The sequence below is a fragment of the Phymastichus coffea genome, unplaced genomic scaffold (assembly GCF_024137745.1).
Source record: "Phymastichus coffea isolate CEN01 unplaced genomic scaffold, Cenicafe_Pcof_1.1 PCOF00076, whole genome shotgun sequence".
Classification (NCBI taxonomy): Eukaryota; Metazoa; Arthropoda; class Insecta; order Hymenoptera; family Eulophidae; genus Phymastichus; species Phymastichus coffea.
In genome coordinates, this window is record NW_026706887.1 from 875,822 (window position 1) to 893,522 (window position 17,701).

Consider the following 17,701-nt stretch of genomic DNA (forward strand, 5'->3'; position numbering starts at 1 on the left):
AAAAGCTACTTTAAGTATGGTCCCAGACATCGCACTACCCCATACTCGGATTCACTAGAATTATTTGCTAAAGAAGTGTAAACAGAGACTAAATATATCATCTTCTGTGGTATACGGGCAAAAATCTGAGTAGAGAAACTATAGTCACCATTAGCAGGTGTAGATCGGATCATTATAAATTAGCAGAATCTCTTCATCGACTTCGCTATATTAACGACTGTGCATGTAAATGTGACCAGAAAAATGAACATCTCCAGAAAGCATTGTAAGTATTGTAAAGCAAGAACAAAACTTATGACTCTTTTTGAACAATTCGAAATATAGTTATCAATAAATGTTGTAAATTAAAGTCAATGCTAACGTAGACAAAATAACTCATTGTAAAACTAGATCGAATACTCTGTATTCCGCAATTCACAATGTAATCGATCAAACTATGTATTCTTTAAATGCTTAATATATATAAAACAATGATTTCTATGTTAGGACTGGAGAAATACGGTTGGTTTTGTCGAAAAGTCATCGTAAATAAACAATGATAGCGATCATCTTGCCATACTTGCTCTGTCTTAATCTGTCTTCCAAAGTTACTTTTGAAAAAAAATTTTAGATTTAACAAAATGTGCTAATTAAACATGAATTTTCATTTTCAGATAATGTTTATTGAATTGCTATTAAATTGAAAAAAGTTGTAATGAAAACTGCTCTTGTCAGATCTAAAATTACTCTATTACTTATCTATTTATAAATATTGATGCGTGCAAAATTTTCGCTTATCCTCATTCGCAGAAAGATCGTAAGGCCGACGGTAAGCGTTCTGTTATTACCAGATAAGTTTTATCAATTTCCAGAGTAATGAATCAGCTCTGATCGTGAGTCACACGTATCGTATGATCACACTTGTGGAAATGCTCGAATAGAAGGAATAAGCGCGGTCGACAAAATAATGTTTTACATCGCAGCGGATTATGAAGTTGAATCAATATTTGGGGAAAACTCGACAAGTCAAATAATAAATTGTACTGTGAAATAGAACAATTAAAAATGTTTGCAGTTTTAAAAAATTCTATCATGAAACGAGCTTATTTCCTGACCTCGGCTGGTCGTTGGTGGATCGATAGAAGCTCGCACACACAGTGGCGCGACTGGAAATAGCGCAATGTACAGTTCGCGTTACGACCCAAGAAAACAATTAAATTCCCATTAACTTTATCGAACGGTCCACCGATAGGAGCAGCAGCAAATGCAGCTGCAAAAGTGAGAGAGAGAGAGAGAGAGAGAGAGAGATATTCAGAGGAAGCAGTGAAAATAAAAGAGTATCTCTGTAGCTGAATTGGAATTAAGGCCGGAATTGATACTACCTTCTCCTTTTGGTCAATTCGATAAATGCGGATAAAGCGTATTTTCTCTCATATTATTTCCAAGGATATCAATTTCCATCTAATTTTACTTATCGGTAAGTAAACCCTGTTAGTCGTCGCTGTTATCGAAAATTATTCCGCGGTGCGATAAAGTGCTATCTGCCCTCGCTTCCTATAAGAGCTGGAAAACAGTCAACTAAGCGATCGCTGTTTAAATCACGATTTTCATCGAGGATAGTCGCGAGGGGGGGGAGCCCGTAAAAGTCGATGTACGTGGCCGATGAACTCGTGATAATCGGATTACGACATGTCAGATTCGAATGCGGGTGCCTTTCAATTTCGCTCCAATGTACATGCAAACAATGTGGCGGGGATGTGCCGATTCACGATTTGCGCTCTACATTTTTATCATTGGTTCATGTACTTTATTCTTTTTTCAAAACAGCAGTGACACCGAGAAATCGCTCCACGGCGATCTCTCTTCGAGCGAGCTATTCACAGAATTATCTTTATTTTTATCTCGCCGAGAGCGTGACTGTAGAAAAATTTCGATTTTATCTGCTCGGTCCGCGGATCGTGTCTCGGGCCCGTTATCTTAGCAGGCAGCTTCTCGCATCATTGCAGTGGCAATTCTCGCGCCGATTAAAAGTCCCGATGGCGGCCGATAGAGCTCAATCGAGAACTGTCTATCCGAGCCATAAACGTGGATAACACATATCGCAAGGTTGATTGTTTTCATTCTTGAGCGGCAGATTAGAGGTGTCGCTACAATAAAACTGAATAGTTGTAGATACGCCAACAGAGCGTCAAACAGATCGACACGAAAAAATAATTATCCGCTTGGAAGATTATTGTGGCAGCGCCGTGCCAAATGAAAGCTGACGCAAGGCGACGTCGAGGGAGGGCCGGCGAGCGGATAATTGAGGCGAAAATGGGGCGCGTCGGGACTGAAAATGATGATCTAGGAGCAAATGGGACTGCACACCTGGAAAGGGAAGACAATGGCGCATTGTGCCACTTCGTCAATTTGCATAGGGCGCGCACGGGGCAGCTTGCGGCCGCCCACCAAATCAGAGCCAAGTCGCCTGGCCGCTCGCTCGTAAGCCGCGAGAGCTGCGTCGGGACCGTTCGCTACGATCTTAATGCGTGGCGCGCCGCTGTACAGCACGGAGAGCGAGTGCGTCGAACGGGCCAGGTGTAGGAAAGATAAGCGGCGCAACGGCCATTATCGTCGGGAGCTTTCGGCAGAGAAGAGCGAGAGGCCGGCATGTGGCTTTCTTTGCGCGTGGTAATTCGAACGATGAGTGCGATCAATCGAGAGCGCGCCTCGACCTGCCAGCCAATTGATAGCGGCTGCTTCGTACTTTCCCTCTGCGATCGCGTGCGTGCTGTTTGCATTGATACGCGCGTCATTGCGAACGTGCCGGCACGTCCTTACCAATCTCTTTGCGGACCGCTGCGCCGCGGCACACATGCACACGTGCGCGTAGCCATTTTCCGGGCGTCCGTGCGAACAGGTTTCCTCGCGGCAGTAGCAACGCCAGCAGCATTAAAGTGTCAACGCCGAGATAAAAAAGAAAGAACGCGTAATACGTATGATTATTCCGCGAGGCCTTCCCAGAGTCGCGGCGTCGTTTTTTGCTCTCTGGCGCGCAAAACAGAAAAGTCGATTGGTCGTTCGATCGACTTACGAAACGAGCAACTTGCCGTGGCAAGCAATTGGGAAACGAAGCGGGAAAGTGAGCGGCTATCAAGGAGGTCGATCTGTTGGACAATTAGTCGTGCGTAATTTTGAACCGACACATCACTGGAAATGCGAAAGAGTTGGTCTCGAGCGAAAGCTGCCGTTGTGCCAAACGAAGAGCGAAATACTTCCGAAAAGAGTGAGATACACGCATAATATATAACGTGCTATCGTGGCGCAAGCTCGTGTTTGCAAGTTCATTAAGTCGTTCTAGAAATATGCGAGATGCCATCCGAGCGGCACACGCCTATACGCTCGAGGCGCGATCATTGTCGCGAGGTTGTGCAGTTTCGAGTAGCGACGCCAGACGCCTACGAGTTGTACACAGCGACGAGGCGAGTGCGCGCAAATCGTGCATCGTCAGCTCGACGTGGGCGCGCGCGCGCGCGCGCGATTGCCGAAACAACGAGAGCACGCAAAACAGAAAAGAGATCGCCCACGCGACGGCCCGCGGAGATTGACAGTTTGCCAGCTGCTTGCTCCATCTTGCTCGCGTTTAGGGGTCGCGAGGTCACGCTCGACCCCCACCGACTTTCCACGGCGGAATGAGTTCTGCTCCCTTCGCTCCCACGCGGCAACCTACGCCGGCACAACCCGGACACAAGTGTGAAAAATAATAAGCTTTCTTTCGGGTCGACCATGCCTGATCCCGCGATTACGCGACCGTCCAGTTATACTCCAATTTCTCTCGCTCGAATAACAAGGCATGTGACGCTATTCACGTTCGGCCTGCCGCTCGCTACTCTTTTTGTATCCAGTCAGCTCGTGCGTTCAACAATTTTCATCGATGTCCCTGTGTGTGCCTTGGCACTTTGAAGGCTGCAGGGGTTTTAGACCAGCTTCGATGTTTCATGGTTAATAACGTTATTAGCGTCGGCGTAAAGAGTGATTGATAGGTTTTAGAGCAGCAAAAACTACGTATAGGAACACTCGACTTGACTCGACTAGTGCGTACAGCAGCGTGTCCGGGGGCCGGGCGTAAACAAAACACTTTACTCGTGTAGCACGTACAGAGGGACGAAAATAAAACAAAAAATAAAAAACCAAGAAAATCGATTGAAAGATCGAAGCAGCAAAACAGTCAACTTACCTCGTTGAAGGCCATGTTCCTTGCTATGCTTGCGGAGCACGTTGAGGTCCCGATGCCCGGCTGCTGGCTACTGCTCGCAGACGACGACGACGACGACGACGACGACGGCGACGACGATGACGACGAAGGGCGCTATGCTCCGTTGGCGATCCTTGACAGCTGCATCGAACCTCTCGGCACGCTAGCCACGGTAACGATGGCGAACCGCGACACATGCGCCGACGAATCCGCGGTGTCAGCAGACAAGCAAACACGTCGCTAGCAAAATCGCACCTCGGTCATGTCCCTGCTGCTGCAATCTCGTTTAACCTGTACGTGCTGCTCCGCGTGAGGCCAGTTGTTCTCTCTTTTTCTCTCCTTCGTTCTCTAGCTATAGCTAGCCAGCGCCTTGACCTCTGGCGCAGAGAATAGGCTCGCTCGCTTTTGAGCGAATACACAGCCACCAACTGCCTTCTCTCCTTCCTTTCTTGCTCTTTCTTCTCCTCTCGTGCCCTTCCGTTGCCGTTGCTCTGCTGCTGCTTGTCACACTCGAATGAGGCTCCCGTTCTAGGCCCTTGTTCGCGACCAACAGACTGCTGGCCAATTCGCGCTGCTTCTTTTCCTAGCGATGTCAGCTAACGATTTTTCCCACATTCCTCAACGAGCAGACGGACAGAAACCGAATTGTGTATAGGCCGCGTGCGCGCGCCAACGCAAGCTGATCAATCAACCCGCGGACGAGGGAACTGCGACGTAGCACGCTCTCCACTAGCCGAGCAGCAGCACCTCCGGAGGCCAACGATTATTTAGTTTAGGCTAGCACTGGCGCAGGTCGATCGAGTCAGTCCGTAGCACCTCGTCTTTTTCGGCAGTGTGACCTCTCCGCAGGCGACACAACACTATCTCGCGAACCACCGTGACAACTCGCTTATCTTCTGCGTAACTTGTTCTTTTTACTCTCTTAACTTGTGGCCGTCGTGACCTCTTTGTTGTCTTGCCTGCTGCCTCCTCTTCCTCGTCGCTCGCGGCCGCTGCCTCTTCGTTCGCGCGTATTATTTACGTTCGCCGCGGAGAGCCCTCGGCAAATAAACGAGCGCCATCTTGATTGTCGCTCATCCCATCGACGCTATGCGTCGCCACTATACAACACTCGCTTGTGTACTCCTCTCTCTCTCTCTCTCTCTCTCTCTCGCTCACTCTCTTTTGCTCTCTCTCGCTCTGCGTCTGACTTTGATAATGTTCATAGCAATATAGACGCTATATACAAGCACAAAGCCCCGCTTCCCAAACAAAAGCTCTGTGCTCAACGTGACTGGCAGCTTACTTGTTTTACCGGTTGTTCAAATTAGTTCTCATTTAGCATGTGATCAACGTCCTTTTGTCATTGTTTTGCATAGACCTCCCTACTAAAAATAAATGTACAAATTTTGTACAGAATATATACGAAATTTGTACAAGTTTGATACAAGTTTTGTATAAACTTATATTAAACTTGCACGAAATTCGACAAATTTTCTACTCAATACTCGATTTTATGCTGAAAGTATAATAAATAACAAATACACGCATATTATTGATAAAATAACGTGAACAGCTTCCATACAAGATGATTACATACAAGAAATGAAATAATAAAATAAAACATCTACCTAACCTAGACTTGAACCCGAGACCTTCGTGTTAGCAGATTTGTACTTTACCATTTTGCTATTGATGACAATTACGATATGTGTAATTTTTTTATTATATATAACATGCAATCTGAAAATTTTTTATGAATTATTTGATCGTATTTAATGAACTGTATTTTTACTGGTAATATCGATCAATTTTAATTTAACAAAAACATATACATGAACCAAAAGAGACTTATTATTAGCTGCTTTCGTATTAAAATTTGGGTGCAAACAAAAAGCTTAGAAAATTACTAATGATCAATATTTAATGTTTTCTCTATAGATTCTTGAAAAGTGTTAAATTATAGACTGCAATCATCTATTTGAATCGGCATGTAATTTTCACATAATAGGTGCAAGTCAGTTTGATATACTAATTTGATATTCACCCGTCAATTTAGTTTTTCTTTTGTTACCAAATAGTGTAAATATCATTAAAATAATATACATAAGTATGGATAATATCTGTTTCAAAGGAAGATAGAGTACGTGGAGAAAGACATGTAAAAAAGTAGGGGGTTTCCTTCTTATTAATAGGATATTATCAATCTTACATATTTTAATATAATATAAGCAATTGATCTAATTATAAAAAATATACTTGTACTTGTCTTGCTATTTATATGTGTAAGACTGATCAATGATACTTGTACAGCATGCGGAACCCGTCGAGAGTTTAAATATTCTCATTATTTATTTCGCCTATTTCCGTCGACAGATGCCGCAAGCTATTAGACCGGGAGGCACGCCGAGAGCTGGTTACATGCTATGAAGAATGAAGACGAAGACCTAAGATGATGTTCTAATCTTATTATCAAGTCGAAAAATTTCCTTATAGTATAGTACATATGGATACTGAATTGGCGCACTATTTTTTTTATGAGGTTATCTTTTTAAAGTGTGTTGATTTGAGTGCATCAGAGCGAATTCGAATTTGATGATTCAAATACAATTTAGTTGGAGTTTTCTTATTGTTTAGAGTTATGGATTGATGCCTGAAAAGTATTTCTTGAACCTTTTAACATATTGATAATGGTTCGTCAATCATAGCTGAAAGGCGTATTTTCAACGTTCGAATATGTCTGTTGGTCATAGTGCAATAAACTTTTAAACAATTCTGCACTTCTTGCAAAAATTCTGAAATTCATCACCTGTAAACATCGTAGCGTGTCGGAAACCATTACATTAGGAAAACCTTTGCGTGCGAAGACTTTTGAGCAATTCAATTGTTAATGTTGACGTTGGTACAGACGAACTGCAAGTCTAATTTCGGTTCGTTGGGCTTAGCATCCATTATAACAAGAAAATAATAATTTTGAAATGAACCTTCATAATCAATATGAATGCACTGCCAATAATTCTTTGGCTTATTCCATGGATGAGAAAAAAATTTAGCTCGACTATTTTTAAGTGGCACGCAAGCTTTGCAAGCTTTAATTGAACGCTTGATGTCTTTGACGGCTAATTTCCAATACGCATAACGTCTTGCAAGTTGCTTCATTTTTTATATAGCCACATGTGTTTGATGTAGTTTTACAAGTATAAGGGGCTGCAAGCTCGATTGAATTATGACTCGTTAATTTCTGAACAGAATGCAATTGTCAATTGTATACTCAGTGTCACAGTGTACATTACGTTTTTAACCTGTAAAATTCTACATAAAGATATTATCTTTTCGAGTTTCATTTAGTATAGATTCGACAGAAATGTTTAGCGTTGAAATAGTTAGAATTCATTTTTCACAAATTTGATGTACTTCTTTGTCAATAACTGCTTCTGCTCTTGATTTTGAAAAAATAGGTGCTCGAGAAACAATCTACATTTTAATTTTCAAAGCCCCTTGAACGAAACTTCATATATAGTTAAATCCTAATATAAATTCTGCATATAGTTGTAAATGAACTGATATACCAAATATATCTGCATGTTAACAAAAAATTCGAGAAAAAGATTGGTTATCAGTAATAAATTTAAATGGCCTACCAAATATTTATTCATCAAAGTAAGTGCTTCATGATCTAGTTGCAAATAGTTTTTCAGCTGACGCCAATGATCGAAGTGTAAATGAAATAGGACGTTCTACTCCATTTACGACATGTGTAAGTACACCTATAAAAGTCCTGTTGGACTCATAGACAAGTTGAACAGATAAGTTATGACATATCAAAACTTGATCGCTCGTGATATCTTGCTATTCTACTTGAACTTCGAATTCTGTTTCAAAAGTTGTTGCAGAGGTACAATTACAGTAGAGTGATTTGGAATGAAATGACAATAATATGTCACCATACTAAGAGAAAATTTTATTTTGATCATTAGATATAGGCATTTGGTCTTTCATCAACACTTCTAATTTTCTCTGATGATTTATAGCAATTTGATTGTATTTAATAGTATAATTTAAAATTTCGTTTATATTCTTTATATTACATTCTTACATATCATTTATAATTAATAATATCATTAATAATATCTTATTATATTACATTCTTCTTTTATATTGCCAGATGTCATGATGTCATTAAAATAATTTTCTATCTTGGAAAAACCTTGAAGAATTTGATTCAGTATTCGGTTGAATTCTGATGATGCTGTTGTTATACAACAAAAGCAACCTGCATCGATTTGTAGTCGAGTCATATTTAAATTAATAATGCTTGACTCTTCATAAAAAAACGAGCAAAATAAGTTTTGTATAAATCAAGTTTACAAAAACACGGGGAATCCCAAAGACTGTTAAAAGTATCGTCGATTTTTGTATTGGATAGTGAATTTTTTTCAGGCATTGATTAACTCGCGCTTGTAATTTATACGCAAGCGATCAGCTCTGTCAACCCTTGAAATAACTACCAAAGGTGATTTAAAATCGCTCGTATCAATTGTCTTAATGATACCAGCTCCTAGTACATCTAGTTATTTATCGGCGGGATCCAAGAGTGCATAAGGAATATCAGCATAAAGGTGATGGTAAATTAGTGTCGTGTTTTCTCGTATTTTCAAATTAACCTGAAAATCACGCACACAACCAACCATTTGCTCGAAGTGTTTTGGAAACATGTTAATTATTTCATAGACTTCATTTTTTATGACATTTTTCTACTATAACATTTCATGATTTGATGTGAGATCTCGATCGATTTTATTCAAATCGACGTTCAATCGTCTAATCTAACTTCGACCTAGTAGTGCGAAAAATTCATCTGACAAAATGTAAATTTTATTGTCGGTTTATTTACCATCATATTCGGCGTGAACTTTAATTTTTTCATCTGGTATAAATATATTTTGAGTATAAGATTGAAAACCAATTGATTAAATAACGGTACATTCAAATTGAGGTTGGAAAATTGACATTGTAAAAACGTATATTCAGAACCAGTCTCAAACGCGAACTTAACATCTTCAATATTGATGTAAGAATATATTAATTAATGATGACAATGAAATCGTTACATATTAAATCGGGAATATATCTGAAAATCGATAACTGAAAAACGCGATATTCGAATTTTATATAATACAAAAAAAATTTATTATTCAATATTATTTATTTAAAACTTATTACATTTTCAACTTGTTTTTATTATTAATTTAATCTGTTTAAATCAACATTGGTTTTGTGACAGATACGATCGGCGCACGATACACTGCGCAACATCCACTTGCAAATTCGCGACCCGCGAAATTCAAAATCCAAATTATTTTACACAATGTATATATGTATTTAAGTTTTAAGATTTGTAATTCAACGTGTCTTATTAGCGAGATTATTTATTTTTTGACGGAGAGGTGAAAGAGTATTAAACTTGACGTTGTTTGACGTAGGAAAAATGGAAAGCAACGTAAATATTAATTTTCGTTAATTATTCACATATATAGGTAGTGGATTACGACCTTACGTCGAGGGCTAATATGTGTTGAACGGATAACATTTTCTGTGGATAAATATGTAAGAGAAAAGTAAGTAGAAAAGTAATTAATGTTTTTATACTGTGCTTGAAATCTAGTGACTTGAAAGACTAACCAAAAAACAAATAAACAAAAAAGAATAACAACAAATACAGCATATTTTTTGAAAGTTATTAATAATAAAAAGTTCGATTAGGAAAATAAAATTAAAGATTATATATTTGGATAATTTAAAGAAGAAGTATCGACTACATTTAAACTAAATAGTAAAAATTATGCCTTATGAAAATAGCGTGAACGAAAAAACTCTTAAGCTAGGTTTTGTTATAAATTTTTATATACTGGTAGAAATTCCAAGCGAACATGACTACGTGAGATTGTAAGACGAATTTAGAGAAAACCTCGAGACGCGCGACGTTCAGAAAACCTAGTCGTCTCGGGCTTTAAATCGAAAAGCGCGGTGATCGATGCCGAAAGATTAATAAGGGATAGGGAGATTGTAGATAGTCGGTCAGGGGGGGGGGGGAACTATTTCCTTCTACCCTTGAGAGACTCTCCGTCTCTCCTATTCTCGAGAAAGCGTGGCGATTTTGGCCGTAACGGGTCGAAGCGTCGTAAGGACTCGAGACACGACAACGGTCGAAAGTGTCTCAGACTAGGCTAAGAGCCGTATAGCTATAATAGTTTGTAAGAGCGAATTATGTACCAAAATTTATTTGTTTCAATAATAAGCTCAATTATTATTACATCTCTTCTGTTAAATCTTCTATTTTTCATATCCCAAAAGTATTCAACGCGGAAGTTAGAATTATTCAAACTTAATAATACCTTGGCTAGGATATAAGCCGGATGTTGTTATAGAAAAGAAGACTACTAGTGATTGAAAGTCTATAGAATAATACTTTGGTATTGAATTATTAATGATTAATAAAATAGTCTATTAAAGAAATGTGGATGTTTTTAATGTTCAAAGCAACTATTAAAATAAAAATTGAATGTTCGTTACTATGCGTACATTTTTAGTGTGGCGGAGCAGTTCGTTAATCGAACATTTATAACAAAAGTGTGTGCATAGTAACAAACATTCAATTTTTATTTTGTAAATGACTTAGCGTTATAGCGTTATACAGCGCGCTCTTAAATTTATGTTTTTCTGTCATTTATTGCATTATTTGAACCTTTTATATGTCAACTTTGAAATTCTAATGATATATGTGTTCAGATGAATAAATCAAGCTATTTAAAATAAGCGTCTAATTCTAGTAAATTAAATGTTGTCAAATCTTTCAGTATTATATTATACAAGAATAATTCTAATCATTGACAATATAACGTTTAATTTATTTTACGAGTGCAAATAAAATTTAATAAAAAATTAGCTATATGATTCTATTTCAATGTTAGTCATTGTCAAATTTTATGAACCTACATGTTGTTACAATTAAAAAACAACATTTTGTAAGTATTACAAAAGTACTTTATTGATATAAATAAATAAATATTTTTTTACAGAAATAAATTTTTATCTGTCCTTTTCATTATATAAAAATTTATTATTTCTTAATACTGGACTACTCAAATTAATTAAGCCACAAATAATTATAACAATTTTATCAATATAAAGAAGCAAGGTCCATTCTATTTTATAAGCAAAAATATTTTGAATGTTTTGATTCTTTGATTCACTTATTCCATATGTATTCTAGTAGCTACAATTTTTTTGGTTTTTTCAAAATCAGCTCTGTTAAATTTTTGTTACGTTCCAATTTTTTATAGCATATATAAATTAATTGTCCTTTTCATACACTCTTCTTTAATTGGAAAGCCTTTGGTGATCATAACAGTATTTATGCAAAGTAATAACTACTTAACAACATAATAGTGGTCAAATATAGCTTTGTCCAAAGTTCTTCCACTAAAACTAGTGCTAATATGTGTGATTAGGCCTCCAGGACTTATTCTCCTAAATTTCACTGTTAAAACTCCTTTATAATATAAATATAAATGTAGTCTACACAATAAATAGCCTGATTTGCCTATAGGAATCTTGGCACAATCTAATACCATTAGAATATTTTTGAACTTTTCAAAATATACAGGTAAATTTGCTACAATTTCTTTTTTATTAGGTGAAAAGACTGTTTGTTTTATTATGACTGCCAATTTCAAAAGTATATTATAAAAATATTTAGAGCATCCTCTTTCACTACATTGAAAAAAAACTGAAAGACAAGTAAAACTAAGATCATGTTTCAATTTACATAGACACACAAGAATATGTTCTGGTATTGAAGTGCTGAGCTTTGTTGTTCCAGATATATCTAGACAATTAACCAAATTATTTAATAACTGAAATCATACATGAGTATAACCCTTTAATACTCATGCATTTTAATTAAGTCTATTAATGTATAACGTTTATCTGTGAAAAAATTTTCACAGCATTTTTCACCTTTTTCATAAATGACAGGTGTTCTGCTTTCCATTTTAGACAATTCTAGCAATTAACAGTTATCACTGTCAATGTTTCTCGTGGTTCTCATATTATTTGTCATGCACGACACTCAAAATTTTCTACGTACATGTATGTATGCACGTAATATGCACGTAAGCAGAAGATATGTAAAATATCTTCTGCTTCATCTTTGGCTAAGATTCTTTGTTTTGATCTGCATTTACTAGATTATTGATTCATATCAAGTGTACTATTCGCTACTTTTTTTCAAATAACTGTTCTCTAAGCTTATTTCGATGAATTACTTTATTGTTTCTTGTATTACTCTTATTCAATTTCTCAACATCTATAGTCAGAAAAAAAAATTTGTTTAGCAAATTCTAACTTAAAATTGCTCGTGGTTTCAATGACAATCATTTCTTTCCATCTATAATAATAATAATTTTTGTAATAACTGGTTATTCTTATAATATATATTTACAATAGCATATTGTAGTCATGATAATGTACCTACTATTTGGAAAATAATTGCAGGCAGAAAATGACAACTACATATTCTTGAATGTTAAGCTACAGTAGACAATTTTATCTTAAATACAACTTTGCCCATTTTTTTCGCAATGCGATGACGTTGGGAAATTTGTGAAATGAAATCTTATTTTTTGGAATTTTTTTACATATTGGAATCGTATAAGTTTTTCTAATTAAACCCATTTTCAATTATTAAAATGAATTATAGTTTATAATACGATTTAATCATATACGATATATGTATTTATTCAGTATTCACCTTTCCGCGTCCGTGGTTTTAAATTTTCGTTATCAGGGGGCGACTACCATGCAGATAAGAATACTAGCGCCACTGTGATAGCAGCGATAGCAGTCATAGTTGTGCTTGTGTAGTTGCAGTTGATGAAGCAGCTCTATTATTGTAAAAATTTTATGGCAATAAAAATACATGTATGCCGGGAGGGCAGAGAGTGCTGCCACCACTGTCTCTAAATGTAAGCAGTGAACCAGGACGAAAACCGCTATAGCTGATCTACTGTCATCGACTATTGCCATTTCATTGCACTGGCAGGAAAGAAGACTAGAGAGTATCGAGCAAAAACTATCCGCAGCGCACAGTGAACAAATTGTATTAAACGAGTGTTTAGCGCCAGAATATTTTCGTGGCGTTGAGAAGTCTTTTCCTCGAAAGGTATTTGGTTCATCAGCCAAGACGGCGCTCGATATTCTCAGCTCCACAACGGCGTTGCAAAGACAGCAGCAGCTTCTCGCCTTGGCTAGAAGCAACGCCAGCAGCTGTACGCCTTCCTTACGACATCACGCCCTCGCCATCGAAAGCGAGGACCGAATCTCACGAGTTGTGAGGCTCGACAATATCGCCAAAATGGGAAGGTCCAGATCGCGTAGTAAATCTCCTAGCCGTAGACGTCACAAGAGTAAACACTCACACAAACATCGATCCAAGTCCCGTGAAAAACGATCTAGCAGCAAGTACAGCGACAAACCCAGAGAAAAAAGCTCAAAATCGAGGTATACTTTCCATTTCTTTCGTTCGATCAATTATTCTTACAATTATTCCATTCGGCTACATCGACTTCCACCTTTGCGAGCACGCTAAATTCATACATACAGTGCACATTGCAGTTGAAGTGAAGTCGCCATTTTATGTTCTATATCTATTTTTCATTACGACAAAGTTTCATCGATTTTCACTTGTATTTGTGGTTGTTCTTTATTCATACAGGAAACGATCCCATTCTGCCTCATCCAGTAGTACTTCTGATATATCAGATGATGTTCACATTGTCACACATAAAAAACGTTCCTACAGAGATAGGGAGCGAAAAATGGATGAAGTTGAAAGACTGGCAGAAATGGAAAGACAAAGGTATTAACAAATTTAAAAAATATTTATTTTTTTAGAATTTCCAACATTATTTTACTTTCAATTTTATCATAAGGGGCTTTTTTAGGCGACAACGAGAGGTAGAGCAAAAAATAGTAGAAGAAGAAGCAGCCAAAAGAATAGAAGAGCTCGTGCAAAAACGGGTGGAAGAAGAACTTGAAAAAAGAAAAGAAGAAATTGAAACTGAAGTTCAAAGGCGAGTTGAAGAGGCTAAAAGAGCCATGGAACGACAAATGATGGAGGAGATGGAATGGCGACAAGCTAAATTACGAGAAGAGGAAAAGAGAAGAGAGGTAAGACCAATCCAAAGAAACATAGGAACTTAGCTCAAATGCTGGTGCTGCTAAATTTTATATTAATATTTGCTATAAATTGTATAAATATAAGTGCAAAATGTAATTCTCTTGCACTTATTTAATTATCTGCCAAAGCTAATTGTAGAAAAATGTATCAGTATTGCATCTGTTATTGAGCATCAGTTGTCTCTTACTATTTAGTTACATTGTATAACTTAGCAGCATTAAAGTATTTGAGCTGGAGCATTGTGGTTGGATACATTTTGAAACTTGAAACGTTACAAAAAAAAACCTCAGTGCTTCATTATCTCCAGCATCTTCTAAAATTCTACTGTTTTGATGGGGGGGAGGAAAATGTTTATACTTTTCCCATGAACAATTTTTTTTAATATAGGCGCATGTAAGTTATTTGTGAATGACCAATTGTACCTACACATGTATGTACACATATATATATACAATATTGTTATAGCACAATATTTTTACATATATATGTTCATATGTGATTATAAAGATAGACAAATACTTTTTTTCGTGCTACTTCAAAATTATAGATTGACACTAAAATGTAAAGACTATAAAAACGATAAGTTTCTTGAAGAATCTTTACATACTATTAAAATAAGTCAATTAAGGACAAGCCTTATCTACCTGAGAATCTCCCAATAACTAAGTTGAAATTTGAAAGTGGTACACTAAAAGAAAATTTCAAGAATACAATCAACTTTGTACATATGGTTTTATGTTAGAAATAAAGCTTGACATTATATTTTTAATTTAATCAAGTTCAATTGATTTTACAAATTAATTTTTTAACTGCCATGTACTTTGCTTTGATTAACAATCAGTTCACTAGACACTATACTTTAGGATATTTCAAATTTCTTTTTTGCAATTTTTGCACAATAACATTGTTGATAAATGAAACGACTGCAAAACAAAGAATGTCAGTTGAACCGAGACCAGGTAGACTTAACAAGGCAGAATTAGAATCCCATAGCGACAAAGCACGACCTATCATTATGTAGGTCGCCTTTCTAACTGACTACCAACAGAAGATGCCGGTATTTTACTTACTGCCGTGTGATTGTCAATGAAGAAGGCATCCCTACGTGTGCTGGTGAGAGCTCCATTCAGGTATTATCCAATTTATATATTCATACTTCACTATACAATATTGTTCATCAATTAGTGTTCCTTGCTAAGTTATTTTTTTAACATTACGAGGACAAATCGTTAGGAACAATCACAAAATTTAGGACAAGCATGTAATTCATTTGATGGCTTTATAATTTGAAAGTTTCCATCACGGAAAGTGAAAGAGAGGAGAAAAGAAAAACTTATGAGTTTCAATCGTTGAGATAAAAGTTTTTTAATATGTATAAAAATAATGTTCAAGACTACTATTTTTATGTATCTATGTTTACATAATTATTCATTTGAACATACTTTAAAAAAATTCACTTTTCTTCGATTGGATTTACTAAACTCACTAATCAAATTATTTCTATATGTAATAAGACCACTGTTAGAAAATTATTTTATTTTTAAAATGTTTAAATCTATGGTCGCTTTCTATTTCAAACATTTAGGAACTTTGTTGTATGAATTGACATTGAGAAATTTTCTATTTTTCCTTCTCCTAATATCCATCCCCTGTCAAATTGACATCCAGGATATGCCGACGAGCTATCGGTTGTTGTGATAGCTGCACCATGATTTGGAATAATATGAAAAAGGTTTAATTGAACGAGTTAACTTGATTATATCAATTCAGTATATAAACGTATTTCATTGTCGTTGTAGGAAGAAGAGCGGAAAAAACGTGAGGAACTTGAGAGGATCATGGAGGAAAACAACAGAAAGATTGAAGAGGCCCAGAAGAAATTGGTAAGTAAATATAATTATATTTAAAAATACCCCATTACTATTGACATTTTGTGTAGGGTTCACAAAAGTTTTTCGATACAAGTGGGAAAAAGCGATTTGACCCATGTGTGGATATTGATGTCCGAGCGAAGTAAGAAAAGAGGCCAGACGAGGGTCAAATCACTTTCATATTTATGAAAACGGACTATTGCGTTATTAAATAGAAATTATTATAACTAAAGTAGTCCTTTCATTATTGTTTGCAAATCGATTGCTTATAAGAAAAAATCATCAAAATTTTTTTCAATTTAAAAAAGACAAAATAAATAAGCGTTTATGACTAGAAAGTTTTCTCAATATCTTATTTTCTTTGTTTGTGTAGGCTGAGGAAAGACTTGCCATGGTCGAAGAGCAACGGCTCATGGAGGAAGAAAGACAGAAAATGCGAAAAGAACATGAAAAACGAGTCAAGGAAGAACAAAAGAAAATTCTTGGTAAAAACAACTCCAGACCGAAGCTCTCTTTTTCGCTTAAACCAGTAACGTGAGTGTATTCAATCGGTGTAGTTTCTAATGTGATATTTTCGCTATCTTTCGAAATGGTTCGATGGCATGATCCTCTGATTTAAAAAACCGTGTTTTGAAACTTTGAAAAATCTTCAAATCAAAGCGAACATTTTAATACATTAATTAAATGTAAATTGATGATGTCAACAATCCTTTTATAAGATTTTTTGAAGTTCTTAAAACTGGTGCTGTTGTTAAATTTTTCCGAAATACTCTCCAGCTTTGAAGGGAGTATATAGTCTCTTTTTATTAGTCTAGCAATTAAGGATCGAATTGTATAAAAACGCGTTTTATTCGTATAGGTATATTATTTTCAGTTTATTTATCGTTTTTTAAGCTTGAAGATAATTTCTTTTTTTGAGCTGGACTGAGTGCGGAATAGGAATTGCGATAAAGCGTATTAAAATTTGAAACTTCAGTGAAAAGTGTTATCAGTAAAAAATATAGAATAATTTTAGAAAGCCGTCTTAACTGTCAACAGCATTTTTCTATGCATAATAAAACTATTACTTTTTTAATTCGAGTGTACTCATTTACACACAAAAAAAGTTTATTGTAAAAACTCCAAAATAAGTTCCAGAAGATTGATCAAACGTTTATTGACTATTGTATTACTTTGATGTAATCCTGTACAATAAAAAATGTTTGTTTTCCTCAAAAAATGTTATTTATACTATATCCGTATACCTTGTTTCGTATTCAATAAAAATGTCCATAAAAATTTTATAGTGTATGTTATTTGTAGGTATATTTAACGATACAGAAATACAAGTTTTTTATATAATGTAGTTCACTCTTTTCTCATAATAAACTAGAAAGGAAGTATTCAATTGCCCTGCTT

The 17,701-nt window shown here is 36.2% G+C and overlaps 2 protein-coding genes across 3 annotated transcripts in view; one reads left to right on the forward strand and one right to left on the reverse strand.

The window, feature by feature from the left end:
• The window catches only part of LOC131668345 (serine/threonine-protein kinase 26), a 75,457-nt gene extending 70,190 nt beyond the window's left edge, over nt 1-5,267 (reverse strand). The window contains exon 1 of the mRNA XM_058942435.1: nt 4,196-5,267. Coding sequence (XP_058798418.1) covers nt 4,196-4,210 — 15 coding nt within the window. The 5' untranslated portion in view covers nt 4,211-5,267. The remainder of the gene's footprint in view (nt 1-4,195) is intronic.
• Nucleotides 5,268-13,214: 7,947 nt separating this feature from the next.
• LOC131668268 (UPF0430 protein CG31712) lies at nt 13,215-17,624 on the forward strand. Of its 2 annotated transcripts, none has more exons than XM_058942301.1 (5): nt 13,215-13,753; nt 13,968-14,111; nt 14,185-14,422; nt 16,232-16,315; nt 16,677-17,624. In XM_058942301.1, exons 1-5 carry the CDS (start codon nt 13,608-13,610, stop codon nt 16,839-16,841), a joined length of 777 nt encoding a protein of 258 aa, XP_058798284.1. In that variant the 5' UTR covers nt 13,215-13,607; the 3' UTR covers nt 16,842-17,624. The 2 variants fall into 2 exon arrangements, with proteins under 2 accessions (XP_058798284.1, XP_058798285.1); XM_058942302.1 differs by having other exon boundaries at nt 13,217-13,753; nt 14,197-14,422; nt 16,677-17,618.
• The last annotated feature ends 77 nt before the right edge of the window (nt 17,625-17,701 follow it).